Source organism: Aulonocara stuartgranti (assembly GCF_965226115.1).
Source record: "Aulonocara stuartgranti genome assembly, chromosome: 13".
NCBI classification, from domain to species: Eukaryota; Metazoa; Chordata; class Actinopteri; order Cichliformes; family Cichlidae; genus Aulonocara; species Aulonocara stuartgranti.
Window position 1 is genome coordinate 19,371,817 of NC_138949.1, and position 16,175 is coordinate 19,387,991.

The 16,175-nt window shown below is 38.9% G+C and overlaps 2 protein-coding genes across 2 annotated transcripts in view; both read left to right on the top strand.

The window, feature by feature from the left end:
- The window catches only part of cuedc2 (CUE domain containing 2), a 301,441-nt gene that overhangs the window by 63,803 nt on the left and 221,463 nt on the right, over positions 1–16,175 (top strand). The window lies entirely within an intron of this gene.
- The window catches only part of spock2 (SPARC (osteonectin), cwcv and kazal like domains proteoglycan 2), a 95,300-nt gene that overhangs the window by 2,583 nt on the left and 76,542 nt on the right, over positions 1–16,175 (top strand). The window contains exon 2 of the mRNA XM_082556912.1: positions 15,821–15,866. Coding sequence (XP_082413038.1) covers positions 15,821–15,866 — 46 coding nt within the window. The remainder of the gene's footprint in view (positions 1–15,820; positions 15,867–16,175) is intronic.

Sequence of the window (16,175 nt, forward strand, 5' to 3'; positions counted from 1 at the left end):
TCCGAGGCAGATAGATTTAACAGATACAGTCAACAAATAATAGAATGGGATACCTTCAATCCTTTAATCTGACAGGTGCACTCAACATTTCATTCCACTAATGCACCAAATCCTGGAAAAAACTATAAGACAATCATGGTAACTGGATGCAGATTTGTTACATTACCTCAAACATGAACAACTTTTGTCATTTTTCAAATTTTTATGAAGAATTGGTCACTTTTTAGCTTAAATGACAATCAATTAAGGGTTACATTGACATTTTTTTACATTTTTATATCAGACAAAGACAACTCGAGTAAATATTAAAGGAAATTTTTAAGGGAAAAAAGCTATCCAAACATAATCCTACCAAAGTAATTGCCCCATCTTGTTACACTATTAATTAACTGGGATTAACCACATATTGAAAGCCGAGTTAAAGTTCACTCATCACACCCAGGCTTGATTACTGTCAGACCTGTTGAATTAAGAAATACCCTAAATAGAACTTGTCGGACAAAGTGAAGCAGACTAAAATCAACATGTACATGCTACAATCTAAAGAATCTCCAGAACAGGTGAGAAACAAGTCACTGACATCAGTCAATGTGGAAATGGTTGCATAGAAATTTCTAAGGCTTTGGGACTCCACCGAACACGGTCACAGCCATTATACACAAATGGAGAGAACTTGGAACGGCGGTGAACCTTGCCAGGAGTCGCCGTCCAACCTAAATCACTCCAAGAGTACATCAACCACTTATCCAGAAGGTCACAAAAGAACATCTAAAGAAATGCAGGACTCACTTATCTCAGTTAAGGTCAGAGTTCATGATTCAACAATAAGATAGAGACTGGGCAAGGAGAAAACCACTGCTGATGAAAAAGACTGCAAAGACTCATCTCGCATTTTACAAAAAACATCTTGATGATACCCAAGACTTTGGGGGAAATATTCTATGAACTGACATGACGAAAGCTGGAACTTTTTTGGAAGGGTTGAGTCCCGTTACATCTGGCATAAAACTAAAACAGCATCTTATAAAAAGAGCATCATACCAACAGTCAAACATGATAGTGGTAATGTGATGGTCTGGGGCTGCTTTGCTGTTTCAGGATGACTGATGGAACAAAGAAATTTGCTTTCTTACACAAAAATCCTGAAGAAGAATGTCGGACCATCAATCTGTCCCCTGAATCTCAAACACATTCGGGTTATGTAACAGGAAAATGATCTAGAACACACCAGTAAGCCCACCTCTGAATGGCTTAAAAAAACAAAAACAAATGAAGGTTATGGAGTGACCGAGTCAAAGTCTGATCTGATCTTTGGCGTGACCTTGAACAAGCCATTTATATTTGAAAATCCTCCAGTATGGCTGAATTAAAACAACACTGCAAAGACGAGTGGGCCAAAATTCCTCCACAGTGATGTGAAAGACTCATTGGCAGCTATCACAAACACATGATTGCAGTTCTTGTTGCCAAGGATGGCACAATCAGTTACTAGGTTTAGCGCGCAATTACTTTTTTCACACAGAGCCAAGCAGGTTTGAATAGCTTTTCTCTCTTAATGAATGAAATAATCATCTAAAAAAATAATTTTAACTCAGGTTATCTTTTTCAAAGGCTAAAATTTGTTTGATGATCTAAAACATTTAAATCTGATAAATATCCCCCAAGGAAAGATCAGGAAAGGGCCAAATACTTTTTCACAGCACTATGTATAGACAGTGTACTAAATGATGGGAGTCTGCTGTAATTTTGTGCATTGCAGATCCACTTTTATGTTATTAAAGCAGATCAACAGTAGATTCCATTTTGTTCTCAACTTACCTTGTAAAAAATAATAGCGTCCATGAAATCACACGGGCATGAAATTGTTCTGGTCCTTTATTTCTGTTGAAGTAATATGAACATATATATGTGTCTAGAAATTGATGATAACAAAGAGTCAGCAATTCAACTTCATACCGAAGGATGCTCTACATTGTTAGCCTCAGTCAAACATGGCAGCATGTACTTGTCAGAAATAGCTCAGTGTTTAAAACTGGATTTTTCTGTGTACTGTATATATTTTTGTGCTTTCCCCCTTCCTATCCTGCACTGTCTGTGCCCTAAATCCTTATCTTAAAAACATGCACGTCTCCAGTCAGGCATTTCAGGACCACCCAGTAGCAATCTTGCCTGCACCTGTTATCCATTCACTTCATTTTTAATGAACAGAAACTCGTCGGCCTGCACAAAAACATCAGATCCCTCGTCGATGTCAGTGAATTAAATATGCAGAACGGTGGAAGCACTTGGAGTAGACTCTGACAGTTCTTATTGAGATGTGATGTTGTATTCTTTTGCTCCAAAACACTAGCAGGTTTACCTTTACTACCTGTTCACACCTGTCTGTTTTTAGTCTCTCGTGCCATTTATATGGCTACAGTGCAGCAGAACTGTGGGCGCACTCTCAGTTGCTTCTTTTATTATTTCACCATGGCATACAGAAATGATTGTGGATAAATCGTCTGTAACGCTGGAGCCAAACTCTCCATTAAAGGCTATCCAGACGAACAGTAAATTATCATCGCTAGCCCGACGCTCAGTCTGTTATTCCCACTGCACATGCTGTCTGATGTTAAAATAGACTGCTACTGATGCATTAATGCTATGAATGATGATAGCGGCTTATCAGAAAACCATTAATCTATCTAGTCATGCTTTGTTCTGGCATGAGTCGGTGCTTATCGCTCACCAGATTCTCCTCGAGGCTGTAAGCATCCAAAGCTCTGAGGCAACGCACACGGAGTGCATCTTGATCGCCTCCAACTGTTTTGGGAGAGAGGGTCTGCTTGTTCAGAGTTTAGATAGAGTACTGGTGCACTGTGGGGTGTCTTGGCTGGTTACCAGAGGCCTAGGTGGGCTGTAATTGAGTAGAAGAAGAAAAAAAAAAGAAATAGCCTTTCATCGTGCCAGGCTACAGCTGCTTCCTACAGTGGTACAATAGCCACAGCTGAAGGGAACAGGTGTCACAAAGACAAATTTGCTAAAGAGTTAAGAGGGTGATTAATTTCAATTTTCTTGGAAGATTCAGTTGTTTACAAAATGGAATAAGTGCATCACAATTCAGAAGTCTTCATACAGGTGTGACTAATGCCTGCTTAACAACACTTGGGTATTTAAAACAGCCATTTTCCTTCCAGTTGCCAGCAATCCCTGCCTGCCTCGATTTCTAAGTGACCTTCTACTGCATTTCCCACACCTAGTTTGGGAGTCTGTTTGCCAAACTTGCTGCAGGAAACACCTAATATCCCAAAAACTACCAATAAAGAGCTCTTTATGGGATACTGCCAGTGTCCTGAAGGTAAACGACAAAGTTAGTAAAGATCCCATTTACTGTTTTTTGGAGTTGTTTGGTTTTTCTCTGAGGTGATTTAAGTTGTGATTTGGTTAGACTTAAAATATCAAGCACGCATGATTATGCATGGTCAGAGGTGATATGTTGTTAGGGGCAGCGTAGGGTGTTCCAAGCCAAATTGTTCCTGGGGGTGAGAAGACAGACAAGAGTGATGATATCATAGAAAATAGAGGTACATGGCTACTCTGCCAGGAAATAGTTACTTGGGGCCAACCCTGCAGCCATGCCTGGCCACAAGGAGGTCTGGGCATCTCTTTTTATACTGTTGCCCCCTTGACCCACACCTGGAGAGAGCAAGATGGATTATCAACTGAAAAACACTCTAAATTAATTCTAATTGCATATCAGTATGACATGTTTATATCAATTCTGGTGCAAAACAACGTTCTATATATAAATTTGTTTCATGAATCTCATTCGAAAAACAACAGTGCAGCAATCTAAGACCCAGTGAGCCTTTTGAGGTTCTTTACAGCAGGTTCAGTAAATCTAACTTTGCCCCCTTTAAAGCTAACAATAACTTTAAGTGCCAGTAGCTGTCTCCACAGTAAATGCAGTTGGTCTTGAGCCAGGCTGATTCACAGCCAGTGTGAGATCAGGCCCTGTGGGTACAGGAGTGTATACCAAGGATTTTGATTAGCGCTGTGGAGAAATTGTTAAAAATGGTTAGAAATAACTGTACGTATCCAGATGTTTTAGCACCTGGGAAATCCTGAGAGGAAAAACTGTTTGTTGTAATCAAACTGAGAAAAACATAAACACACACGCAAATATGTCATGTGCACATATAAATCCAGTGTATGGAGCTATGATTCTTGTTTTGAAAGGAGGTTGGCGAGTCTGGTCCTTCAGATTTAAGTTTTAATTGATAAAGCAGCATTCATAACACTGCTGTCTTTAAAACTAAAAACACATGAGCAAAAGAGCTTTGATGAGTCAAATATACACTCATAAGATTAGTTAATTTCCCACCTTATGACAACTGTATGGGCTGGGTATGTTTTTTTTATATAAGCTGTTTAATTGTATTTAAGCACTAATTTTTTGAATACTGAGAAAGTACTGTGGTTATTTAAGTCACTGAACAGGACCTTTTTTTATATGGATACAAATAATGTGGCTTGCTGTGAGGTTAATTGTATTAAGAGACTGATCGAAAAGTCTGAGGCCAGGTTTTGTTTTTTTACTGAGGGAAAGACAATATAATTTTGGCTAGGAATAATGAGCAGGTATTTGCATCAATATGACAAACCAAGCTGACTAGCTTTAACTGAAAAATTAGCTTTCCACCCTCTTGAGCCCAGTATAGTAATGGAGTTCTGTCAGGACAAGCAAGGCAAGCTGTGCTTGCCCAGTGCAATCTAAAGACTGACAATAATTCAAACATAACAAAGTGAAACAATCCCTCTGCTTTTATCTGAAACTGTGTTTTATCATAAAGCTTACCTCTTTGCATTTATCCTTTACATTACCGTGATCATGTTGCCACAACCGTCTATTGTCACAAGAAGCAGGTTTGACATTGATTCCAATGAAATCGTAGGGTGTCTTTCATGGGCATTTCAGTTTCTCCTTAACAGAGGCATGAGCTTGCCAAGTTGAGAGGCCAATAGCTTCTTTCTTGTTGTTTGTGCATGGTCTGTGAAGTCAGAATAAAGCTGCCACTGTCTATGCTTTCACTGCACTGAGATCAGTTACTATATGTACGTTTGTGGAAACAGAGGTAACATTAGTAAGTAAACTACCTTCTGTGGTTATATTGCCAACTATCTTGGCCAACATATGTGATGTAGAGGAGACGGAGTGTAATAATTCTTTTAGCGCATTAGCAAAGAAAGCTTCAATGATGGAGAAAAGAAATCTAATCTAATTTAATAAAACATGCAAGTTAAAGTCAACCATCACTTTTAAATTAGCAACTCTTAGAAGTAACTTGGTAGAATGAGCGTACAAACTAACCAGCTGTTTCGCCAACACACCGCCTTCATTTTTCTGAATATTCTTAATCCCCCTGAAGATATAAACACTTAACCATGTCCCACAGCCCCGAAGCCTTGTATTTCAGCTGTCCTTTTATTTATTATGAATATATTTATTACACTTTTCAAAGTCAAGGCCTGTTTTTCTGACCTGTTTTTCAGAGATATGTAATCCTTGCATGGTAGCTAATAAAGAAATGTGATTTTATAGAATAGGGTGCATTACTAGAAATTAAACAGAAAAGTTTTTAAAAGTAGTTCAATAAAAAAGATTAGTCATCTTCAGCATTAATATTGGCAAATATAACATAATTTGGGAAGGTACTTTTATTTGTTATCATTGTTTTGATCATTTATGTGCAGTTTGACAAGAATAGAGTTTAGATGTGATTTTTATAGTGTTTATTGTTGTTATTATTATAATTATTATTATTATTGGAAAAAGGAATGGTTTAAAAAAATCTCCACCACTTTTCAACTAATAGTAAATATTTAGTAATATATTAAATATTTATTTAACTAGAAAAGTAATAACATTTTACAGTTTTTGTGCAGAAAGGTGAAGACATCCAGGAAGAGTGCAGCAAATTGCAGGAGACTGTCAGCATAGATTAAACAATAAAAGTCAAGCAGGGCAAACTGGTATGTTTTAATTAGGCCCAGTTTTTTCTTGATAAACAATGAACAAAGCAGTATGGTCATTTCTGGCTCCAAAAAACAATGACAGTGGTTGTGTTGCCAGACATGATGCCTTCAAACTGTAGTCGACAAACTACTGGCTGATGGTGGGCTACGTCCACCTTTAATATAGAGACTATGAGTACTTGACATTTCATAATTTATTCTTTTTGTTCAGATTAAGTTTCCAAGCAGTATTCTTCTTACGTAAGATGACATCAGCTTAACTGAGCAGTGAGTCACCAAGTGGACATTATTTATGTGAGAAATTAAGGACCTATCGCGTCACAACCAAATAAAAATGAACTTGATTTTGACTGATTGGGTCTGTGTTAATTCTGTGCTTTAGGTAGGTCATAACCCTACGTCGCAACATGATGTGTACCTCCCGAGAAATGCAGCAACATATCGCTGTTGAAACAGTCCACATGGGCGTAACTGTTGACAGCGGTTAGATCACAGAGTCCACGTAGATTCACCCCAAAATTCAGGTTAGTCTCTGGTGGAAATTAAGAATTTTGGGGGGGCTTCTGAATATCTTGATCTGTCTGCCTGTCAGTATTTGAAACACCAAAAAGAAGAGCTTGTTTGTCACAAGACCCATTTGTTTCAAGATAACATTTCAGCAAAGGGAACTTCAAGCAGACTTCAAGCTGAACCAAGGAAGCTTTGGTGCTAAAATTCTTATCTCTTACCTACTGATTATGAATATTTATATACTGACATTTCTTAACAGTATCCCAAACAAGGAAAAAGGAATATATGTATGAATTAAAAACAAAAAAAGTATTTTAGTCAAAATAGGAATTTGTGAATTTTAGCAGGGTCTAAGACTGAAATTAATAGACCCCCATATCTGCTTTTCACATGAGATGAGCCAGGTTTCAGTCCTGTTGTGTTAACGTGGGTGTGACTCTTGTCCGATTACACTGTTTTAGACTCCCCTGTCTCAGAACATCGGCCAATTCTTATCCCTTTTGAAACCCTTACCTAGGCAGCTTCATTGATTTTCCATTGTCGTATGAGCCTGTTTTTCAGTTGAGATGTGTTTTCTGCAAAGTGTGAAGCATCTTGCTGTGCGCACCAGATTCTCCTGTGAATTGCACACTGTTTTCTTATTCCCCACAGGGCCCTGAAAGGCACAAGGGCTGATTTTATTTATAGATAGTGAGGACAGGGCTGGCATGAGTGCACAGAGGTTTCGTGGACTAAGTGTGATTTTCATTTTGTTTGTTTTTTCATAACCGGATCTGTGCATGTCTGCATGCCTGTTGTGTCTATGCTTCATGTATTGCCAAACAACATGGATGATTAAAACTGCATGAAAATGTCTTTTTTAATTCAGTGTAGCCCGTCCTTTTAGTTTTGTTGGGGTTTTTTGTACATTTTAATGTGTATTCACTCAAATGGAAAAAACAATTTACCGTTTGTCTAATTAGATGCAGTTTTCAGTCAGGCTTTATATTTGACCTTTTATCCATTCTTTGCTCTCACAGTATTTCTGACGTCATTTGTCCGTGAAGCGTGAAGAGTGACATTAGAGCCTTTCTTGAATGAGAATTATGTATAATGCACAATGACCATATTAGCGAAGTACCTCACTGTTTAGTGCAGATGTGAGTGAATGCTTTTTATCCACCACTTGCAGAGTGAAGGTGATTACTCATTCTGGAAAAAGTAAGGAAGGGGGTCATGTCTGTTTATTCGAGGTAGAATCTGTCCACATCTGCCTATATTTTTTGTGCTTTTCTTCGATATTAGTTGTATATAGACACAAATCTGTGCACCTTTGCGCTACTCAAATGCTCGCACAAGAAAACCCTCAATGTTCTCAAGACGGAAACGACTTGACTCAAACCTCTCCAATCATTCTTTGTCTAGTGTTTTCTATTTGTGTCTTTTGGTTTGATGCCTCCCTCTTGTAAAATACATTTTTAAAATAGCACTAGTTCTGTTGGTGCTTCTCTAAACATCCAGAGACTTGCTCTACAAATGCAGGTTTCAATTTTGCATCTTCAAAACCTTAAAAGCTTAAAAAAACCCACAGAAAATAATTAGAAAATAAATAAATTAAAATAATAAACCATTTTGATTCACCGCTCTAATCTTTTGTCCTCAACGTGTCCAGTTTCCTTAAATCTTTTAAGGACACGCTGCACACCATGCTGAGATATGCCAGGTTTTCAGCTAACAGGTCAGTGTTAAGCAGCTTAACAAACAAAAAACAACATTCATCTGAAAATGAGCAAGTGCAAGGTCTCAACTGAAAATGAATAAAAAAGCAGCCAATGTCCAAAGATAAACTATGAAAGGCCTTCAAAAAGGCTGGAGAACTATTGCTCCAGACCACTTTTAAAAAAATACAAGAAAGTTTGGCTCATCAGAAGCAAAATGAGAGGTGGATCAATACATTTGCACAGTGCTGTAGATTATTACTTTGCCCTCTTGCCCTCACCCACATTTTGACCATTGATTGAATTCTCAAAAAGTACTAAACTCTGTTTCTTCTTTTACTTACCCGGTCTTTGGAGCACTCTTACATAAGCCTCTCTCTGTCCTGTAAGCGCACAAGCCTCTCAGTATTTGATGCCGTGCCTCTGCTCTGCCTCTGCTTTGCAGTCCTGGCTTGGTGCATGCAGAGATAGGAATCTGCAGGCTTGCTTCTCATGCCCTGTAACCAAACACGCATAAGATCAGGAGAAAGGATATAGAATATGAATAATGTTGAGGGGGTTTTGTTTCATCTCTGGTATGTGATCCGTAAACTAAAGCCGAGAAGCATGTGAACAACAAGCAAGTTTTTATGAGGTAGGAGGGAGTGGTACAGTTCTGTATGTAGCATAATATATTAAATTTATATTGCCTTGAGGTTTTCTTCAGCAACCTCAAGGCAATATAATTGCATTTAGCAGATCTGGAGGGGGTTGTACAGCTGTTACCCGACCAAGTTTATATCAGTGTGCTTCCACAAAAATTTCATTGATAATAAATAAAACATCAGTGCATAAGTCTTATAAAGATTGCACTAGACGCTGCAAGCCTCATTTTCCAGCATTTTAAGGTGAAACTGGGTTGATTTTTTTTGCTTGTCACTTAGCTAATTACTATTTAGCTACAACTGCAAAGCTCTCCAGCGAGTAGTGCGGTGCTCTGAACGGATAATTGGAGGTGAGCTTCCCTCCCTCCAAGACATCTACAGGAAGCGGTGCCTGAGGAAAGCGGGGAGGATCATCAAGGACTCCAGTCACCCCAGCCATAAACTGTTCAGACTGCTTCCATCAGGAAGGAGGTTCTGCAGCATCCGGTCCCGTACCAGCAGACTGAGAGACAGCTTTTTCCATCAGGCCATCAGACTGCTGAACACGTCATAGACACCTCAGCTTCACTACTGGAACTTCAACATTATGCACTCCACACTGTATATAAATGCCACTTGTTTTGCACATATTCAACTCTGTATATTTTATATATTTTATTATTATTATTATTTTTTTTTTTATTTATTTTTTTTTTTACTATTTAATTTGTAAAAATGTGTATACACACACACACACACACACACACACACACACACAGGAAAATATTTAGTATACACATCCAGAAATGCATACACTATTATATATTGTACATATATTTATTAGTTTCAGGTTGGCCATTCTTGTATTTTGCTCGTTTGTGTTGTTGTGTTTGCACATCTCTGTTGCTTGTGGGGCTCGCACACAAGAATTTCACTCGCATGTGCTGTGCCAGTGTGCCTGCACATGTGATGTGACAATAAAAAGTGATTTGATTTGATTTGATTTGATTTCCACCAGACAGAAATTCTTATTGTACATTATGAGCTTCTTTGTGCCCTCATCCTTCAGTCCCTCTGACTTTGGGCATGAAGCCCATCTGTCTATGAACTCTGAAGGAAGATTATGTTACATTAGTATGACCTTGGTGTAAAGTAAGCTTAAGAGTGAAGATCCTGCAGGTCCAGGTAGCAGTCTGTTCACATCCTCACTAGCCTTGAAGAAAAAGCATCAGCATCAATTTTTTTTTTTCAGCAAGTGCAAAAAATTATTATACTAGTTAGTGCTTACATCTGGCTCTGCATTTAGATTATGTAATTATTTTATATTTTATATCCGTAATTTATATTTTATATTGTGATTTTTATCTGTATCTTGGTTTACTGGAAAGCACTTTGGTATACTTCGGTCTTTAAATGTGCTATATAAATAAATTTGATTTGATTTGATTTGATTTGATACTTAGGCATTACAGATGTATATATATTCATGCACTGGTGGGTCTCTATTGGTCTACCATCGCAAGTGAAGCTGATTTGTTCATCCTGCACTTGGAGCTACCTGCAAAACAACAGTTACTCTTACTGAAACGAAGTAGGGAGGGACTTTGATTCTTGAGTTTAATACATGTGTTGTCAAGGCTAGGGGAATGATAAATGGCTTGTGTCTTTATGGGCAGAATACAATCTGTTTTATTAACACAATAAGCAACAATTACAGCCTATTACATTTGGTTTCACTGAGGTATTATCCTCGTGATAATCAATATACTGCACTCAAACCACGTATTAGTACCAAACCGAGCTATCACAGCAATGTAGTTACATTTCTGGGATGGACCACATCAGGCTACAGCACGCCGTAGATTGAACACGATGCTGTAAATGAAGCATCACCAGTGCAAGGCCAAATATTAAATCAGTCTTATTTTAAAATTGCATGGACAAAGATTATATTTTGTATTTTAAAGTTGACAATTTGTATTTTTTTTCATGAGCTACATTCAGAAGTTTTTTTTTTCCTTAATTAGACATTGTAGAATTAGACATGTACTTACTTGCTACGATTAAACCAGAAACAGTCATCTGCTGTTTTTCAGGAAACAGGGACACAGAAATGAATATTTTGCATCAGCATAAATTATATGTTTGCGAGTGGCTCACATTTACACGTTTGTGTTTAGTATGCAACAGCTCTGAGGCACTTCACCTCCCTCACAAAAGGGTTTTGGCTGCTGTCATGCTTAAATAATTTTGTTATTGTGTGAATTGTGTGGCCCCTGGTCTCTTTTGATGTTGTGGATATGCCAGAGCTCTGTGAGGTTTAGCACGAATGTGATGAATCCACTGAAGGCCGATATTAACAGAAATTGCAGCAAAGGGTCAATAAAGTTCCATCCAGGCTTGTACGCATCTCCTCCAGAGAGTGTTATTACTGTATCCTTTGTTACTGATGAGCCCGTGATGCACTCTGCAGTTACCATGAACATACCCCTCAGGATAACCGTGGCGAGCAGAGTGCATCTGACAGCTGACATTTACCCCAAAACACTTGTCAGTCACACGTGTGGGGGACATACACCCCCACATTCATTTCAAACGCTTTCTTGTTTGTTCTTTTCAATCCAGCAAACAAGCACGACCTCAGTCTGTCAAGAGATCTTTGTGACTCTGTGCAGTTCCTCCCGAGTTGAACCCAATCTTTCGGTGGACAGGCTCACAGGGTTGTGATCCTCCCCCGACAGATATGAGGGATTGTGATCTGTCAATCAGTATTGTAGCCCGGCAGCAGGACGAACACTCTGCCGTGTTTGATGTGGAGGGTAAGCTTTCCCGCTCTGTTTAACAAGAGGAGATCTTTCTGATGTTATCAGTTAGATCACAGAGCTCCTGGATGCACCTGAGTGTTTTCATCTCTCGCTGCCTGCTACCTCTAATCACTTCTGTGTAAAAGCCAGCAGTGTTTTCATCAGAGTACTGGTCTGTGAATCATATTCGAGGTGATGTAATTTCTCCGCTGCGTGCCAAACTTGTCGTCTTGTTCCACGTTTCATGCTCACTTTCAGTTTGCACTCAGGAGAATTTATTTTCCCCGAATACATTTTCTGCTGTCTCTCTTCTATGAAATCATTGATTTCCAGTCCTGTCAGCGCAGCAGGACAGTTTCCTCATCAGTCCTGGCAGAATCACAAATACAGAAAGGCTGCTAAATAATGCAGGAGCTGTAGCATCAATAAGAGAGGCATGGGAGGCATCGGATTAATGCCCAGGTTGTAAACTCTTTGATGTCTACACCCTAAATGTGTGACTCCATCAGACCAGACAAGGTTAAACTGCATAACCAGCAATCGTCCATAAAGCTCATCTGTAGTGTTGAGTTAAGATTTAGACACGAGCCAGGTTACCAAAGGAGGGGGAATAAACTTGGCACTGCAGCGAGCAGAGGATGAGCAGAGCATCTGAGCTGCACTGGGGTAGATTTTAAATCACAAGTGGAGCCTTTGCTAGTGATGAAAATACTTACCTCTCTGTGTTGCAGTGGTGAGGGTCAAAAAAGACGATCTTGGCTTTCACGACGGCTGCTTTTCTCGCATGTTGTGTTGGGATATATCACCTTCAACTGTAAATGTTTACAGTTATGAGTCAGTCATCGCTAAGGAGGGATAGTGGCTGATTGTAAATATCCTAAAATGACTCATATTTATTATTTCAGACATGGCAATATGCTCCAAACACTTGTTTTGCTAACATTAAACTCTTTAACCCTTTAAACCCTAACCCGTCACCGGTGACGGTTAGCATTTTTAGCAAGAGTGGGCAACTCCAGGCCTCGAGGGCCGGTGTCCTGCAGGTTTTGGATCTCACCCTGGGTCAACACACCTGAATCAAATAATTAGTTCATTACCAGGCCTCTGGAGAACTTCAAGACATGTTGAGGAGGTCATATAGCAATTTAAATCAGCTGTGTTAGATCAAGGACACATCTAAAACCTGCTGGAAACCGGCCCTTGAGCCCTGGAGTTTCCTTCCCCTGGTTTAAAGGGTAAATTAGGTCAGGGTTTAAAGGGTTAACCGTGTGCCTGAACTAATCTACAATAACAACAACTTATCATACTGTGTGTGTACACAAAAGTAGAAGCTTTGCAGAATTTTACTGTTATTTTGGCAGTCCTATTGTAATCTGTATAATCTTTTTGCCATAAAATATTATTCCATTGTCACACAGGACTAAAGATCCACTGGCGAATGAGCAGCATCCCCTGATCACTGGGGAAAAATATGTATTCCTTGGCTGATTGGCAAGTGGTGGCTGGAGGTTGCTGGCTGTCTCCAGATGAACACAAACAGTGTCCTCCACATACCAACTTCCTCGTGATAACCTGCCAAGTTAAATCCTCTAGGTATCTTGGTATTCATCTAAATTACCCTTTGAGTTGGAATGACCACACTGGTAATTTGAGTTTTCCTTTGCAGCAAAGGCTGTATTTTTTTTATTTTTTACGCAGGCTGAAAGTCTCGGAGTACACACGACAACTCATGAAGTATGAGACGTTGTGGTTATGGCAGCTTATGTGTACGGGCAAAATCTAAGCCGTTGCATCTGGTTCAGTCCATTTCTGAGCAGTCTGTACTCAGACAGACACAGAGGTTTCTGTCAGACATGTTGGATATCCTCCATCCTAAGTAGGAGCTCCTGCAGGCAGATGATGAAGAGCTCCAAAATACAAGCTGAAGTGTTTTAAAAATTAATTTTTCCCCATGTCAATCAAGATGTTAAATAACAATTTTTAAAGGTACAGTTAGTAATTTCTTCAGGTTATTTAGAAAATTGATGCATTCTCATAAACTTAGTATTAATCCATTAAAAATGCATAGGAGCAGGTAGATGCTGCCATGGTGGCCCGCCTAATAGTTCCCCCTTATCACATCTATATGGCTAGAGACTGGCCTCATATGTAGCACACCTTATAAGTTACTTTTAATTTAAGCATCACAAATAGCTCCTTCAAACTATATATGACCATTTAACACCTGCACATCTATATTTTCATCATCTCTTTGTCATTATGTCTCTCTCCTCCCTTATTTCCACCTCTTCCTCATTACCTGAAGCGTCATCTCCTGAACTGAAGTAAGGGCTCTAACATGACTATTCACCTCCAATATTGTCACAGTTACTTATTGTTAACAGGTTAAACATGCAATCTTCCCGTCTCCAGACAACTGGCTTAAAAACAGCAACAGCAGCTGGATATAAGCTAATGTTAGTCTAGCTAATGTTAGGCTTAAGCATCCAAAAAAATCAAACATTCCCTTTGATAAACATTTGTTTTGTTTTGTTTGACATTCGTACATTGTATTAGAGTTTATTCACTCAGCAGCAGAGTCTAACAATATTAGATCCACTTAGAAGAAAGTTTCACTAACACTGGCTAACAGAGGCTAACAGCAGCTAACAGCGTTAAAAACAGCAGACCAGCAGAAAAGCTCAGTTTCACTGCTGCTGCTAGGTGAGGAGTTGGCAAGTGTTTGCAAACCAGTCAGCATCTTCCGTGCAAACTATGAGGGGCTAAAGCAATGACAGGGGGTTTTCAGTGCAGCTGTCACCCAGAGACACCCAGGGACCACTTCATATTCTTGCATCTTTATCTGTCATTCAATTTCTTTGAGCTATTAGCTTTGCACTACACCACAAAGGGAATGCTGCTGTATGTAGCTAAACCGTGACACGTCAGTCAGTCATGCAATTATTGTAAATCACAAATAAACATGTATATTCTGATGAGTCATGCCAGAAAAGAAATGCAGTTTAATACCATAAAAATGTAGAGGCATTCTGTTTCAGCGATTCAGTGTATAAAATTTACTGTATTTTTAATGCAGTTTGCCACTGTGTATTTATATCAGGACATAAATTGCATCAGGAAAGTACTGACAGGTGTCCCAAACCTGAAGATGAAACAGGTAGAAAACTGAAATGTCATATGTGCCACCAACTACAGGTTGAGACATCTGTCACCTTGTATTCTTACGATACTCATTACCCTTCTTTTCCACCTTTTTCACCTTGTTTAGGTTTGTGGTGAAGCAGTGTTGGGAAAATTTAATATTGTGTGTTTTTATGCACCAGCCATCATTCAGTTACATTTAGTGATAAGGTGAAACCACTTTCCTAATGTTGGTGGGTCTCTCTCCGTCAAATCTAATCTGATCTGATCTTCTAAATTTGTGGTAAATAAACCAAATTAAGCAACAAAAGACTTTGTTACATATATTATTATAAAATCAGGCTCTAAGAGATTTAAAAATGAACTTACAAAGTCTTTTTTGTGTCCTCATGATGTCTTGAATACAGCTTAATACGCTCTGTCCAAAATTGCACTTTTCTTCTTGACTAATATCGACTCTTTTCTCTCCTTTTGCTGTCATTTCACCAGGAGGTAGAGGTCAGTTCTCTTCACTTTTTGTACAGCTCTCTTATAGCCGCCTTTTGTCCAGTGTCTTTTGCATTCATGAGTAATTTCCTTGTCTCTTTGTGTGTCTTTATCTTTGCCTCACCATCCATCTTTTCTCCCTTTTTTGCAAAATCTCTTTCAATTTGCCCATTTTAATTAGAGCGATTAATGTTCTAATTAAACAGGGGTAAAAAGGCAGAGCATTTAAAAGGCAGCTCACCCCTGATACCATATGTCTCGAATATAGGCAGAGTGTGCAGATTTGTTGAGCTCATTTCCATAAAGAATGTACAGCCATAGTCTCTGGTGTGACTCACTTAGCTAATTATCATGCCAGTGTACACATTATAATCAGTGTCCAGTGATAATGTAAACTACATCACTTCTCCACTGTGATGTGGAGTGTAGCAGTGTTCATGCTGTATTTTATAATATCAGCAACACTGTGCACTCACTGTGAATTACCTGACTCTGTTGTCTTGGCAGCAGATGGTAAAGTAGTGTTTTCTTCCTCTTTCTGCAGGATGACTACGTGCGTACCTGGGATGAAAATCAAGGTTCTAATGACAGTAAGTTTCACAACATCTTGTTCCTTCCTGTGTGTGCTGCTGAGAGATGCTGAACATAAAAGCGTCTTGTTGAATTTTGATAGCTTACAAATGGCTCATAGAAGTTTTAGGACCAAGTTTTGCTTTCATAGATGCCTTAATTCTTGGCAGCATAGATTCACCAAGGTGCTGGAAACCCTCCTCAGAGACCAAGGTTGCCCCATGCTTTAATGTTGTTTATACTAAATTCAGGGCCTATCATCAAAATGTTGCAGCACATGTCAAGACTCATCAGACCAGGCAATGTTTTTGTCCAATTTTGATTAGGCT